Source organism: Tursiops truncatus, chromosome 5 (genome assembly GCF_011762595.2).
Source record: "Tursiops truncatus isolate mTurTru1 chromosome 5, mTurTru1.mat.Y, whole genome shotgun sequence".
Taxonomy (NCBI): domain Eukaryota; kingdom Metazoa; phylum Chordata; class Mammalia; order Artiodactyla; family Delphinidae; genus Tursiops; species Tursiops truncatus.
The window spans coordinates 117,941,646-117,958,873 of record NC_047038.1 but is presented as its reverse complement, the minus strand read 5'-3'; the positions used below and the strand labels follow the sequence as shown (position 1 = coordinate 117,958,873).

Sequence of the window (17,228 nt, the reverse complement as noted above, 5' to 3'; positions counted from 1 at the left end):
TTCCCTATCTATTAAAAATTTTTGTTTTATTTTTACATATCTAGCATTTACAACTAAAGTACATTTTTATAAGAACTGGCATCTTGATGTATATGGGTCTGAAATGATACTTCATCTTTGATTTTTAATTTGAATTAATAAGACCATGATAGATTTTTTTTTTTAATTTTACTTTTAACCCATTTTAGTGTGCTATTACATCTGTTCTAGTACTCTGAGTCACTTTGGTTTTAAAAACTACCTATTTATTTATGGTACCATGTCAAGAATTTCTTAATGTTAAAAAATACTGTATGTATGTGACGACGTAACAAACCAGAACAGTTCCTAGATCGGGGAGGGTTCGGATTAGCGTTTACTAAGAGGGCAAGAAGAACTGAACTTTGTACTTCAAAAGGAGATTTTGGTTTAATGAGGTGCTGGTCATATAAGTTGTTTATTTTTATTTCATCAAAGCCTGGCAGGTGTTTGCATTCCAATTTACCTTACAGGGAAGCTTCTTTTCTAAACATTAGTTTTTAAAATGGGTGATGAATTAATTCCACAGGAAATGACATTATAAACATTAGTTTTCCTCTGAGATAAAATAATACAAGCCAAACTTTCTGAAGTTAAGGGTGATGCATAATATTACAATTTGTTGTATGTTGTGTTTGTAAAGGTTCCCTAAAGTATTAAAATTCAGGCAATTTGTGTAAATTGCAAAAGCAGAAACTGTGATGTTTGCTTAGTAGTATGTTGTGTTAGAATTCTTTTTTGAGGTGTATGTTATACACATAGCAAACTATTATTCAGACTTGCTCATCCTGTATTTTTTAAATAGGAGATACAGCATCCCAAGTCATTTTTAGTTCAGTTAGCCTACAAAGACTTCATCTCTCTCCCCAAATTCTCTCTTCCAAGCCTTCTTTGTCATCTACGTGCAGTTAAGGTGGAAATGTTTACAGACTTTAGTTTCTAAACTAAAAGTGAACTTAATTTCCATTGTGCCCTTACATCCACCATTGGCAGTAGCCAAAGCTAGCTTTATAGTCTAACAGGAGAGACCATGTTCTGCCATGATGAACCGTGGTGCTGCCAGTGGAGTTTTTTCCCCTTTTGATGGTTTTGCTTAAGCTACTAAATGGATATACACAAGCAGTTGAGTTTACACTAAAACTATGAAATGGTATTTCCCGTCTATGTCCGTGCCTCTTCAAACTTGGATGTGTGGGTTTTTTTAATCATTTTTCACTTCCTTGTCAACCTCTTATAGTGTTCTAATGATGAGAGGGATTCAAATAAAACTAAATACCTTTGAATATCCCTTCCCCTCTCACACACTGAAGGCTGTGGAGGAACTAGACTATTTCCTGTTGCCAAGACATGCTTAGACACCAGTTTTCTTTACTCGGAGGCATGCTACCCCCGGCCTCACCCACACCACCTAATTTAAGAGGGTCCCGACCTCAACCTCTACTGAGACGTAAAGGTAAACTCTCCTCCCTCCAGGTTTTTTGAGCAGTTTTTTGGCATTTCACCAGTAGCCCTCATTTTTACAGGTGCTGTTGTAAACTTCTTAAGGACAGGGATGACGTCTTGGTGATTTTTGTGCTTCCACCTCAACCCTGGCAGCTAGCCCACTGTCTGGAACAAATCAGGTGTTTAATGTCTGTCAAACTAAATGGAATAAAGGGTTTCTACTAGCAACAGCGTTTCTCATGCCTCAGTTGTGTAAGCTGGTTGTTTGTGTTTGGTTTCCTCTGCAAATATGTATGTTTATCACCCACCCAATAATTTAAATTATTTTTTTAAGTTTTGTTTTCTTTCCTTCAGATACTACCCCATGGCCAATTAGCTCTAGAAAATGTAGTTGCCACCAATGAAAAATTATTTTTTCAAGTTTTGTTTTCTATCCTTCAGATACTACCCCATGGCCAATTAGCTCTAGAAAATGTAGTTGCCGCCAACGAAATGATTATCCCAAACTCTGCCCCTGGTTATACTTCGCCAAACTGAAATTTGAATTTTCTCAATAAATTGGTCATGTCTGAAAAAATATATAAATTGTAAACATTAAGATAAAAATATTATCTAAGATTCAGGTCAATATTTTCTTTAAAAGTTAAACATAAATTTATCATATAGCTCAGCAATTTCACTCATATATTTCTACTCAAGAGGAATGAAAATATAGGTACAAAGATGTGTATGCAAATATTCATAGCAGTGTTATTCATAATAGTCAAAAATTGGAAATAATCCAAATGTCCAACTGATGAATAGATAAGTAAAACATAATATATCCACACAACAGAATATTACTTAGCAAGAAAGAGAAATGAAGCACAGATATATGGCTATAACATGGAAGAACTTCAAAATCATTATGCTTGGTGAAAGAAGCCACATGCCAAAGATCACATATTATATGATTCCAGTTATATGAAATGTTGAGACAAGTAAAATCTATAGAAACAGAAAGCAAATTAATGTTTGCCTGGGACTGAAAGTGAGAAAGGAGAGTGATTACAGATGGGCAAGAGGGGGGACTTCCCTGGTGGCGCAGTGGTTAAGAATCCGCCTGCCAATGCAGGGGACACAGGCTCGAAACCTGGTCCGGGAAGATCCCACATGCCGCAGAGAAACTAAGCCCGTGCGCCACAACTACTGAGCCTGTGCACCACAACTACAGATCCTGTGTGCCACAACTAATAAAGCCCATCTGCCTAGAGCCCGTGCTCCGCAACAAGAGAAGCCACCGCAATGAGAAGCCTGTGCACTGCAATGAAGAGTAGCCCCTGCTCGCCGCAACTAGAGAAAGCCCATGCGCAGCAACGAAGACCCAATGCAGCCAAAAATTTAAACATTAATAAATAAATAAATAAATTTATTTTTAAAAAATGGCAAGAGGGATCTTTTTGGAGTGTCAGAAATGTTCGAAAGTTGTATTATGGTGATGGTCGCATGACTCAATAAATATACTAAAAATCACTTGATTATACACTTAAAACAAGTGAATTTTATGGCATGTCAATTATATCTCAGTAGAGCTGCTTAAAAATAATCTACTAAGGTACACAATATGAACAGATCTTAAGTATACAACTCAGTGAATTTTAACATATGTATACACCCATGTAACCAGTACCCAGATCAAGATACAAAACTTTTTTAGCAGGCCAGAGTTTCCTTGTACCCTTTCCTAATCAGAATGCACCATCTTCCTCCACAAGAGTGGTTACCATTAACTTGTTCTATATCATCTGGATTCATTTTGTCTATAGTGAAACTACAATGTTTCTTTTGCTCAACATAATGTCTACAATATTCATCAAGGCTGAAGCTGATAGCAGTAGTTCATTCTTTTTTATTGTTGTGGAGTATTCCATTGTATAAATATTCCACAATTTGTTTGTAAATTCTTCTGTTAAAGAACATTTAGGTTGTTTCCAGTTTGGGGCTATTATGAGTAAAGCTGCAATGAACATTATTTTAGATGTCTGTTGGCAGACGTATGCAGTCCTTTTTCTTGGGTACCTAGCTAAGAGTAGAAATGCTGATTCATGAAGAAAGCAAATGTTTAACTTGGGTAGAAACTGCCATAAGATTTTCCAAACTGTTTAAACAAATTTCCACTCCTACTAACAATGTCTAAAAGTCCCAGCTGTCCCACCTCCTCACCAATAGTTGGTACTGTCAATCTTCCTAATTTTAGCCATTCTGCTAAAATTACATTGTGTACATAGTGTGTAGGAGTATCCTGGCATGGCTAATTTGCATTTCCTGGATTAAGAATGAAATTGAGCGTATTTGCATATACTTCCTGACCATCTGGTTATCTTCTCTGATGAAGTGCCTGTTCAAGGTTTTTGTCCATTTTTTAACAGGTTATCTGTCTTTTTTCTTATTGCTTTATAGACGTTCTTTATTCTAAATACAAATCTTTTGTCAGACATATGTACTACAAATATTGTTCCCCAATCTGTGACTTGCATTTTCTCTCTCTTAATGGTGCCTTTGATATACAAAAGTCCATAATTTTAATGAAGTCCAATTTATCATTATTTTCTTTCATAGTCTGTATTTTTTATGTTCTGTTTAAGAAATCGTCTGTGTATGCCAAGGTCATGAAGCTATTCTCCTATGTTTTCTCCTAGAAACTTTACTGTATTACCTTTCCCAATTGAGTGTGTGATCACTAATCAAATTAATTTTTGTATATGGAGTCAGAGTTCATTTATTTCCCATAAAGATACCCACTTGATACAGTACTGTTTATTGATAAGACTATCTTTTCCCACAGGATTGCAGTGGCATTGTGACCATAAATCAGGTGACTATATCATACATGAGTCTGTTTCTGGACTCTGTTGTGTTCCATTGTCCCATTTTTTCCTTGGCAAATGCTACTGACTTAATTACTGAACCTTGATAGTAATCTTGAGCTAGGGAAGATTTTAATGCACAATTTGTTGTAGAACTTTGTGAGCTGTTCTTGTAAGAGAGACAAATGCCAAAAATTAACTATTTCAAGTCCTATATGTCATCAAATACCCATTCTGAAGCAGATAATTTTTTTTAATCAGCAAAATGAAAACCTGAATATTTTTCACCACAAAAGGCTTATAAAACCTACAGGATCTCTTTATGTTAACTGCAGGTAGCTGTTGAAGCCCAGAATAAAAATGGCTTACCTGAGTAAGATAAATAGTGTCTTTGAACTTGCGTAATTGATCTGCACTTTGGGGGAGTTTGAAATGAAGCTCAGCCTGGTGAAGCATTTTATAGTTACCATCTGTGAAATGTTGTCTATGATGTGCAAATTTGCTTTCATAAGACCAGTCCTCTTTAGATGAAACCTTTCAAGTAAAGAATAAGAGGTTCAGATTGGGAAGTTAGGAGTGAAACTACTTTTCTCCATACTCCTGACAAACTTGAAAAGTACTACACGCTGGAAAAGAGCTCGAGGTTTGTTGTGACTCTAATTTCACACGTTTTTGCCATCATACTTGTTATTAGTGAAAGACTAGCCTTATTCAAACCTAGAAAGTTACATTTTGGTTTTGCCATCAAAAGTCTTGTCTCATCAAAACATTTTTCTTGGGGCTTCCCTGGTGGCGCAGTGGTTAAGAATCCACCTGCCAATGCAGGGCACACAGGTTCGAGCCCTGGTCCAGGAAGATCCCACATGCTGTGGAACAACTAAGCCCATGCACCACAACTACTGAGCCTGCGCTCTAGAGCCTGCGAGCCACAACTATTGAAGCCCACGTGCCTAGAGCCTGTGCTCCGCAACAAGAGACGCCACCGCAATGGGAAGCCCGCGCACCGAAATGAAGAGGAATCCCCCCTCACCGCAACTAGAGAAAGCCCGTGCACAGTGAGGATCCAACGCAGCCAAATATAAATAAATAATTTTTAAAAAAAAAAAACATTTTTCTTGTTTTTTTAAATATTTGTTATGTGCATTTTAAAAGGTCATTTTATCGAAGTAAATAAACTGTCAAAACTGAATAATGAACTGAAATCAACATTCTTTTAAAACTGTCAGTTCTTTAACAGTAATAAAATATCACTAGTAAAATGGTAAATGCTTAGCACTTGCTCATTTGCTTCTCAGTGATTACTAAATATATTTGATATATACACATGTTTAATTTTGATATAGTTGAAGATACAAACCAAACAATGATACTTCTTTCCCCTAATAATAACTCTTTTTTTTTTTAACTTACAGAATCTTTCTTTTCCTTTGAGAAGCTATCATCAGGTCAAGTAAAAAATAAAAACAAAAATAAATAAATAAATAAAAACAAATACCACACAGGTTAGTAGTGTACCTTCTACAGGAGAAAAAAAAAAGCAATAATTCTGGCTTCTAGGCCCTATGATTTAATGAACTGTTAGCATTTGACAAAGATATAAGACAATTGCTGGCTACATCTGAAAATATCAGAGTTCTAAGCCAAGTTACACAGACACTTTGAAAAAACATATTCCACTCCACCCTCAAAAAACCATGAAAATTAGGAAGCTTAATAATCCCTGTTCATAAAATATGACTTAGAATTCTCAGTAATCATGCAATGCACAGACCAATCACCTTAAAAGGAAAAAAGTTATTCTTTAGGAATTGATTTATACCAAAATATAAGCAACATACATTAGCCATATTTAATGTGGTAGTTTTTCCAAATTGTATTTAGTTTTCGAAAATGTTACCACCAGACAGTTTCGAGAACACCAATTACTTCTATTATTTATTTGAAACAGAGGTATAGTATTTACAGTCATCTTGTACACATTTGAGATGCGCAAACCTTTAGCAATAGTCTTCCCTTCTTTCTACGCTTCTTCCTTTTCAAAATCTGAAACACATCTCCAGGCCAGTCAGCCCTGTGGCTGTTAATAATTTGAATGTATCCCATAATCATAAACCTGATCTGTTATGTGGGAAGCTTTCTACCTTCTGATAGCTATGTTTTGAAATTCTTGTAAATTTCAGCTATAACAATGTTACCAGAGGAATTAGAAAGTGTCAGATAATGGGGCTTCCCTGGTGGCGCAGTGGTTGAGAGTCCGCCTGCCGATGCAGGGGACATGGGTTCATGCCCCCGGTCCAGGAAGATCCCACATGCTGCGGAGCGCCTAGGCCTGTGAGCCATGGCTGCTGAGCCTGCGCGTCCAGAGCCTATTGCTCCGCAACGGGAGAGGCCACAACAGTGAGAGGCCCAGGTACGGCGACAAATAAAAAAAAAAAAAAAAAGAAAGTGTCAGATAAGGCTCTAATTGCTTTAAGAATATTAACTCATTTAATCATCATAACAACCCCATGAGTGGGTACTATTATCACCCTATTTTACAGATGAGAAAACCAGGCACAGAAAAGTTAAGTAATTTGCCCAAGATCCAAAGCTAATTAGTGCAGCCTAGCTTCGTATAAACCATGTGACTAGCATTGCCTATATTAATAGTAACAATAGCTTACATTTTATGGGCTCATCACTATGTGTCAAGAACTGTGCTAAGTGTTTCAACGTATTAGTTAACTTAATGTTTACACACCATCACATGCACACATGCATACCTGCATGTGCACACACGTACACAAACACTCCTTGAAGTATCTACTACTATTAACCCCAATTTACAGATGAGAACACTGAAATTCAAAAAGAATGAATAATCTTTTCAAGGCAGTATAGCTAGTGTGTGGAAGTTCTAGTATTCAAATCCTGATCTGTTCATTCCAAAACCCAATCTTTCTATTGCTGTATATTGATGATCACCTGTTGAAAATATGATTATTTTATGAAGAAGTAATGTATCCCATCCAGAGAAAGACATTTTAATATATTTGCTGAATGCATGAAAAAAAAAATGAAGGTTTTACGTAAAGGTTTTCTTTTCCCAACACCTACTCAAATTCTCCACTAAGCAATGTAGTTCGAAAAGAGGCAACAATCAAATCAAGGGTTCATAATAAACAGGACTTATCTTTATCTTTCCCTATTTTAAAATATAGTGTTTAGTATCTTTGAATGTCATCAGGCAGTTCACAAAAACATGGGAATTCCATTATTTTTGAGAGGTGAATAGAAATGCTTATAGATTTTTTTTAAAAAGGTTTAGCAATTCCTAACACTCATCTTCTTGAAATGTAGTGAAAAGAAAATAGATCAATTCTGGAGTCAGACAATAAGCCTGAATACAGATATGCTACTTACAATCTAGGGACATTGACAGAACTCTCACTATATATATATCAATATATATTGATTTCCCTCTGGGCCTCAGGGCTGGATTATTATTAAATGATGTACCTGGTACAGAAATCTGCTCAGTAAATATTTTTGCTTCTTTCATTCCTTCTTTTCCATTCTCAGCACTTGTTCCTACCTGAGTCAGGATACTGAACTGCATCTTCTTTCACTTTGAAACAACAGCGTTCCCAAAAGATTGGGCCCACAATATGGGAGCAATAAAAAAACAAGGGGTAGAACTAAGATTATGGCATTACTTATTAAAGTTAAAAATACAATATAACTTCCATGTAGAAGTACAGTTGTGTTCAGGTGGTGAGATTGAGGAAGATTTTTAAATTCTCTTAAAACTTTTTTTGTGGTTACTTCACACAAGTGATGCAGAAGGGGGAAAACTACATGATTATTTCAATAGATGAAGAAAAAGCATTTGACAAAATCCAACACCCTTTTATCATACAAGCAGGAATAAAAGGGCATCTATTACAAGGAATAAAAGGGCATCTATGAAAAACCTACAGTTAATATCATACTAAATGATAAAAAGCCTTTTTCCCTAAAAACAGGAATCTCCCTGAGAAAAGGTTATCTGTTCTCACCACTTCTATACTATACTGGAGGTTCTAACCAGGGCAATTAGGCAAGAAAAGTAAACAAAAGGCATCTAGATTGGAAAGGAAAAAGTAAAGTTACCTCTATCTGCAGATGACATGCTCTTATACATAAAGAATTCACACACACATACCCCAAAAAACAAAAAACCATTAGAGCTAATAAATAAGTTCTACAAGGTTGCAGAATATAACTTCAATATACAAAAATCAATTGTATATTTAGACACTACAATAAACAATCTGAAAATAAAATTAAGAAAATAATTCCATTTACAATAGCACCAAAAAATACTTAGGAATAAATTTAACCAAAGAAGTATATGACTTATACACTGAAAATTACAAAATAGTATGAAAGAAATTAAAGATGACATCACATGTTCATGAATCAGAAGACTTAATATTGTTAAGATGGCAATTCTTTGCAAACTGATCTACAGATTCAACACAATCCCCATCAAAATCCCAGCTGACTTTTTTACAGAAACTAGCAAGGTGATCCTAAAATTCATATGGAAATGCAAGGCACCCAAAACAGTCAAAACAATCTTGAAAAGAGGAACAAGGTTGGAGAACTGACACATCCAGCTTTCAAAACTTACTACAACAGTATAATAATGATGACAGTGGATACTAATATAAAATAGACATACACAATGGAACAGAACTGAGAATCCAGAAATAAACATTAACATTTATGGTCAATTGATTTTTGACAAAAGGGTCAAGAGAATTCAATTAGGGAAAGAATAATGTTTTCAGAAATGGTGTTGGGACAATTGGCTGTCCAAAACTGGACATCTACCTCACACCATACAAAATAGTTAACTCAAAATAGACCATGTAAGAGCTAAAACTAAAAGACAGCACAGGAGTAAACTTTTGTGATCTTAACTTAGGCAATGGCTTCTTAGATACAACACCAAAGCACAAGCAATAAAAGAGAAGATTGATAAGTAGGGCTTCAAAATTTTAAATTTTGTGCTTTTGGGACTTCCCTGGTGGCACAGCAGTTAAGACTCCATGCTCTCAATGCAGGGGGCCCAGGTTTGATCCCTGGTCAGGGAACTAGATCCCACATGCATGCCACAACTAAGAGTTTGCATGCCACAAATAAGGAGCCCACGTGCCACACCAAAGAGTCCGCCTGCCGCAACTAAGGAGCCCACATGCCGCAACTAAGACCCGACGCAACCAAATAAATAAATAAATGAAATTTTGTGCTTTAAATGACACTATCGAGTAAGTAAAAAGACAACCCACTAATAGGGAGAAAATGTTTGCAAATCATATCACTATTTAAAAAAATACCATCTATATCATGGACATATAGATGGTATGTTTTTTGTAAGCTCTTACAACAAACTCTTACAACCTGATAATAAAAAGACAATCCAATTAAAAAGTAGGCAAAGGATTTTTGCCTACTTTTTATTTCTCCAGATATTTTTCCAAGGAAGATATATAAAGAGCCAACAAGCACATAAAAAGATGTTCAACATGATCAGCCATCAAACAAATACAAATTTCCTGTAAATGTAAATTTCCAGGGAAATGTAAAAAAAAAACAAAAATGGGGAATAACAAGTGTTGACGAGGATGTGGAGAAATTGAAACCCTCATGCATTGCTGGTGGGAATGTAAAATGGTGCAGCCACTATGGAAAACAGTTTGGCAATTCCTTGGAATATTAAATATTAAACATAGAGTTACCATACGACCCAGCAATTGCACTCCTAGGTATATACTTAATAGAATGGAAAACATATGTTCACACAAAAACAGGTACACAAATGTTAACAGCAGCATTATTCATAAGAGCCAAAAATGGGGAATAACACAAATGTATATCCACTGAAGAACGCATAAACAAAATGTGCTTTATCCATTCAATGGAATATTATTCAGCAATATAAAAGAAAGACATACTAGTTCATGATACAACATGGATGACTTTTGAGAACTTTATGCTGGGTGAAAGAAGCCAGTCTCAAAAGATCACATATGTTATGATCCCAATTATAAGAAATGTACAGAACAGGCAAAAATACAGACACACAGAGCAGATTAGTGGTGCCTAGATCTGGGATGGGAGGGACAGCGAGAGCGGGGAGTGACTGCTAATACAGAGGGTACAGCTTCTTTGAGGTGATGTAAATATTCTAAAATTAGATCATGGTGATGGCTGCACAACTCTGTGAATATACTGAAAACCATTAAACTGTACACATTACATGAGTACATTGTATGGCCAGTGAGTTATGTCTCAATAAAGCTGTTAAAAAAAAAAAAAACACAAGTCTGAAACAATCCATCTACAAAACGGAATCTTTAGGAATAGAGAAAGTGAAGTGTCACACTGAAAATCAAATACACCAACATGAAGAAAACGGAAGAGGAGGAAGAAGAGGGGAGAAGATAAAAGGAAAGACGTGACACGATAACATCAGACAAAGGTTTATTTATCACATTCATTTCTCTTATTGTAGCAAACTATCCAGTTCTGAATATCTGTAAGTAATAAAACAGTTGCAGGACACATAGAAAGTAGTAAGTGAGAGTAATTTTCACATGTGATAATAACTCAGCCTTCAGTAATCACCGGCTTCCATTTAATTTTTGAATACTCTTGACGGAACATAATTAAGAGCAATATAGAAAAGTTATAAATCCCAAATGATGACTACAAGAGTTCAGTACCCCAAAGGTTAAGGATAAAAAGTTCCTTTGTTTTTTTTGGTACGCGGGCCTCTCACTGTTGTGGCCTCTCCCGTTGCGGAGCACAGGCTCTGGACGCGTAGCCTCAGCGGCCATGGCTCACGGGCCCAGCCGCTCCGCGGCACGTGGGATCTTCCCGGACCAGGGCACGAACCCGTGTCCCCTGCATCGGCAGGCGGACTCTCGACCACTGCGCCACCAGGGAAGCCCTAAAAAGTTATTTTCTATTATCTTCTTCCTACACTTCCATTTAAATAAGAAGTAGATTTCATTTGACTTTCTGAACCACTGTTAAGGAAGTGACACACACCCATGGCCTACCATTCTGAATCACTGGGAAATCAAAGATGGCTTACCTTCTCTAATGTACTGAAGGAAGGCCAGGACTGATATCCATATTCAGATACAAATCGAGCTTTCGGGAAAATTTTCCAATTCCAGCAATCACCAACATAGTCATAAAAATGTACGTCACCATAATTCGGGTCATATGGGTTTTCAGAGAGCCAGCCTTCTGCAGTGGATTTAGCCCCATTTGTAGGACTGGATGTGATAAACGGACGAGTCTGGTCTCCCTGAGTTCAGAAATAAAATGGTTTAAAAGATAAGCTTTTCACCCAGTAAAGTACAGATCACTTACTTCTTTAAAAGTACTATCAAGTTCCAGAAATGCCAAGTAGCTGATAGAAAAATAACAGAGCCACTTACCTTCTGCATTTGACAACCACCAGCAGCCTTCTGCTCTTTGCCAATCCTTCATAGCCTTTCATAATGAACTGTAGCTTATTCCTTACAGCAGCTGTTCCTAATTTTTTCAATCATGTCTTAACCTATACTTGACCTTCTACCATCGTGGGTAGTATACTGTCTGGTGCTGAATTTCTCAACCTTGGCACTAGTGACATTTGGGGCCTGATAACTTTTGGTTTTGTGTGTGTATGATGGGAGTGGGGGAGGTCCTATATATTCTAAGGTATTGAGCAGCATACCTGGCTTCTACCTACTAGATGCCAGTAATACCTACCCACCTGCCACGCCACCCCACAAAAAAAAGTCTACAGACATTGCCAAATGTCCCCTTGTACCTTGGGAACAAAATCACTTCCACCTGAGAAACAAAGGTCTAATGGTTTAGAATGGGCTATTGAGACAGAGGGACATGAGTTTGAATCTCAAATTAGAACCTTATTGTTTTGGGACAGGTCTAAGCCTCAGTAGTCTTATCTGTAAAATGGAGATAATAATGGTACCTCCTTCATTGGGCTATTGTAAATGGTAAAAAAAAAAAAAAATGTGTGGAAGAGATGGCTAAGTGTCCATCAAAATTCATGTTCCCATTTCTGTCCCTAGAAAGTGGCTTGCTAACTATTTGCATCTCTGTGCAGCCACATTCTCATCCTCTTCCCCAGTTTGCAGGCAAAGGCCTAAGAGATGGTGGAGCTGGAAGATGGAAGGAGCCTGGGTCTCTAAAAGGAGGAGAGCTGCCTGCCCATCAGGAGCAGCCATTGTGTAGTGTTACTGAGTAAGAAAGAAACTTTTACTACGTAAACCACTGAAACTCTGTGGTTTCTTTGTTACAGTAGCCAATACATAATTACTTAATCTAGTGTCTAGCACACAGGGAGAACTCAAAATGTTTTCATTATTATTATCTCAATTGATGAATTTACTTCCTATTTCAGTGACAAGAATCATTCATTTAGCAAGTATCTGTCAAGTGTCTATTATGGGTCAGGTTTTTCAGCCCCGCTGAGAGAGACAGAGGGAGAGATACAGAATCTATGGCATCAACCAGTATTAACGCATCAAATCTCTTTTGAGCATTTACTATGCACCAGGCATACACTTTCTTCTATACACTGGAGGTTCAGCAGGGAACAAGACAGACATGCCGACTGACCTCTTAAAAGAGTAGACGGAAATCTAGTGGTGGAACCAGATGCTGAGCAAGTAACTGTAAGTGTGATGAATGTTTTAAAGGATAAGTACAGGGCTCTTTAGAAACACAAAACATGTAGAAGGCCAATAAGGCCTCTCTGAGAAATAGATTTTCAGAAAATAATTTTCTCAGCTTTTCCCCATTAGGTCACACTTTTTCTTGGTATAACCACCCATTTTTTTCTCTTCTCATTCCTTTTCTGTCATAGGGGGGAAAAAACCTTATTCTTTTCCTTTGCCAGAGTCTCTGTCTGTCCTCTGGTCATCTTTTGATTTCACTTTGGAATTAAAGCCAATAAATTATCCTCCACTCTTTTAGAAATCTCTCCACTGTCCTTTTCCCTTAGCTTAAGGGCTCCCCGCATCCTAATTTTAAAAAAGTCCCTCGATCCCTTGGAGCCCATCAGATTTCTTTACCACCCATTCCTTCCTCAGCCCCTAACACTCAATTCCTGATCATTCCACTCCACTAAAATTGTTTTTGGTTTTGTTTTTTCATAAACTACCCATGGACTTCTACTTCCCAAATAAAGCAAGAATCCCCACACTCTTCCCTCTCTGGTGAGCAGTAAATGACCTGTTTACCACCCACAATTTCTGAAGTTCTCCCCACCCGTGACTGCTTGTTCACTACTCTTTCACATTCTGGTTTCTCCAAACCTTTCTGATAATTCCTTCTCCAGCTCCCCTCTCCATTCTTAGATGGACGTCACTCTCTTCAGCCTCTCCTGTTCTATACCTTCTCCCAAGGCTGTCCCTCTCACCAATGTTCTGATTACTCCCAGACTGCTTCACCTTCACATTTCTATTTCCAATAGCCAGCTCCACATTTCTACCTGGCTTGTCCTGCCCACATCTCAAATCCAATATTTCAAAGCAGAATTCCTTATTTACTTATCCCAAACTTATGTGACTATGCTTCATACCTTCATTAAAGGTACCCAAGTAGGAATCATCTTCAGTTTCTCCCTCTGTCTCTCTCACCTCCCACACTCAGTTGCTCTGAATCAAATTTTTTTCCATCACCTCATTTCAAGCCCCACTACCTATGACCTATATGACCTTGAGCAATTAATCTTTCTAACCCTCCCATGTCTTCATCTCTAAAATAAAGATTATATGCCAGGGTGCTTGTAAAAATTAAGTAAATCCTACAAAGCACCTATATCATTAATATGTTAGTATATTATAATAATCATATTAGTTAATACAATAATTAGTCTATCAATGCCTGGCATATAATATTCCTAATAACCTGGAATTTTTGGTTATTATATCTGTTTTCCTTGCCTAGAATCTCTCATCTCCCTAATTCTTTGCAAGTAATAATACCAGCAAGAACATGGGTGAGATAAAATTCCTCCCCTCCCCCAAAATGTTCACTAGCTTCCCACTGTCTACTGAATGAAACCCAACTTCATAACGTGATTCAAAGTCTTTTTAAGATTTGTTTCCAAACTGCCTTTTCTGTCTTTGACTCTCCACACCAATCCATGAGTCCCTTGCTTCAGGCACTGGGCACTGCTGCTGCTTCCTATATACATACTTGCTTTCACCTCTTTTCACCTTTACTGACATTGTTTTCATGGCCTAAAATACCTACAGAACAATCCTTTGCCTCAAATTCTATTCCGCCTTTAAGGCTTGAATGTCACCTTTTAATTAAAAGCCTTCTCAGATCCTTCCAGTTAAAATGAATGGCTCTTCCACATACTTGCCAACACTTTGGAACTACATTTTTCATAGCACTTCTTTCACTCTGCCCTGTAGAGCTGGTATTTCTTTCCACGTTACCTCCTGGGAGCAGACTATAAGCTCCGTGAAGATAACAGTTTCCCCACAGCATCGGGAATGAGGCTTTGCTCCTAGTAATACTCAACAAATTTTGGTTGAATTTTAAAATATTGAAAAGCATGGTAAGATTATGGGTAATCAAATTTTAAACAATATTCTATTATAATGGCTTTGAAGTAGAATTGGAGAAGGCTGATCAACTGGCCTTAATCAATCAAGCTTGATTGGTTTCCCTCCATTATTCCAGATTCTTGAATAATTTGGTGAGTTGAGCCAGTCAGTAAAATTACTAATGAGTCTCTGCCTAAAAATGTCCACCCATGATGATGCACTACGATTCCTTTCCATTTTTGTATCATTTCCACTTGAGGCTTGATTTTTAGTCTCAAATCTCACAGATGATTTCTTCCTAGATCATGACCTTAAATGCTTATTTGGACAAAGAGATATGTAAGATAAACCAAGAGACTGACTATTTTTAAAAAGCATGAAGTGCAAAAGAAAACTGTTCATTTCATTTAGTGTGTGGATAGATCAATTTATGGTCCTTTTCCTTAAATGCCTTATGCTTTGATATAAATAACAACAATATGATTATATAGCACTTAATCCTGTCCATCTTGAAAAAAACTGGCAAACATCAATTACTGCCCACAAAATCATTTTAAAAAACATAGATTCCCTTGGGAAATTCCCTGGCAGTCCAGTGCTTAAGACCCAGTGCTTCCACTGCTGTGGACCCCGGTTTGATCCCTCGTTGGGGAACTAAGATCCTGCAAGCTGCGTGATGCAGCAAAATAAATAAATAAAGCAGTTGTCCTTGTTCAAGATGGCAACATAATTATTATCTTCAAAAAAAAAAAGATAGTTTTTAAATTAATTAATTAAAATTTAAAAAAATAAAAAACATAGATCCTTTATAAGAAAGGCATCACATTTCCATTTCAAAGATGGATAAGAAGTGATATACAGAAACTAATTTTTTATAAGTTCAAAAATGTAGTGTTAAAATTAGAGATTAAAGTTTGAAAGTATCTGAAGACCTATCTTGTTGAGTGAAACCAACAAGGATGATAATGATGATTAGCATTAAGTAAAAGTCTACTATGTGCCAGAGTCTGTGTAATGCACCTTCCATCCTTTATCTCACTTAATGCAAATAACATCTCTTAAGAGCTGTTAACCCTTGGCAAAATGGAGGTTAAGTAATTTGCCCAAGATTATATAGAGAGTAAGTGGCCCAGCCAGGATTTGGAGTCATGAGCTCTTAACCACTAAGCTATGAAACAAAAATCCTCAGATATTAAAATCCAGTTCCTAAATCCATCAGATATGAAAAACATAATACCAATACAGTGAGTAACCAGATTATAAGTGTTCTGTAAATATTAATTAAAGCTTATACCATCACATTTTGTGAATAAAAAAATTTTTCATGACACATGACTTAGCATAACAGATAAGCAAAAAATTTGAACCTATGTATTTCATAAATTCTCACTGAAGTTTCCTCACATAAATGGAATAATGCCATCATCTGGGTACATTTGAGTGCCAAAATCACATACCATTCTTTTTAAAATATCTCTCTTCAAATTGCTTCAAGGATATATTTCAAATATTTAAAACATCTAATTACACATACAAAATTATAAAGATAATTAGATTATTAAATCACATGTTAAACATTAAAGTTTTTAAAAAGTCAGATCTTTTTAAGCCATTACCACAAAAACAAACATGATGCTTCCTCTTCCTGCAAAAGAAATCCAGTTTATATTAAAATAAAGTATGTTTTCATGTAGTAAATACAAGTATAATATGCCTATTAAACAAATAGTGGTGGAAAGAGAACCACCATAAAGGAAGAGCTCTAAGGTGAAGTTGGCAACAAGCTCTTTCCTAACCCTTTGCCTCTATATCACATGCCAAGATATTCATATATGATATATATCAAATTTTACTTTAGCATGTATAATTATAGAATTTTAGAAGTAGTATGTCACTCAGACTAAAATTGAAGGAATGGAAAAGGATATTCCATGCAACTGGAACCCCAAAGAAAGCTGGTGTAGCTATACTTATATCAGACAAATAGACTTTAAAATGAAGACTGTAGGGCTTCCCTGGTGGCGCGGTGGTTGAGAGTCCGCCTGCCGATGCAGGGGACACGGGTTTGTGCCCCGGTCTGGAAGATCGCACGTGCCTCAGAGCGGCTGGGCCCATGAGCCATGGCCCATAGGAGACTGAACCAGACTTACCTGCTAGTGTTGGAGGGTCACCTGCAGAGGCAGGGGGTGGCTGTGGCTCACTACAGGGACAAGGACACTAGCAGCAGAAGTTCTAGGAAGTACTCCCTGGCGTGAGGCCTCCCGGAGTCCACCATTACCCCACTAAAGAGCCTGTAGGTGTCAGTGCT

The 17,228-nt window shown here is 36.9% G+C and overlaps 1 protein-coding gene across 5 annotated transcripts in view; it reads right to left on the bottom strand.

The window, feature by feature from the left end:
* MANBA (mannosidase beta) overlaps positions 1-17,228 on the bottom strand; it is a 113,739-nt gene that overhangs the window by 28,175 nt on the left and 68,336 nt on the right. For 4 of the 5 annotated variants that reach the window (XM_033857363.2, XM_073805560.1, XM_073805562.1 and 1 more), the window contains 2 exons: positions 11,434-11,652; positions 4,677-4,841 (listed from right to left, as the gene is read on the bottom strand). In XM_033857363.2, coding sequence (XP_033713254.1) covers positions 4,677-4,841; positions 11,434-11,652 — 384 coding nt within the window. The remainder of the gene's footprint in view (positions 1-4,676; positions 4,842-11,433; positions 11,653-17,228) is intronic. The other variant, XM_073805561.1, reaches the window with a different exon arrangement.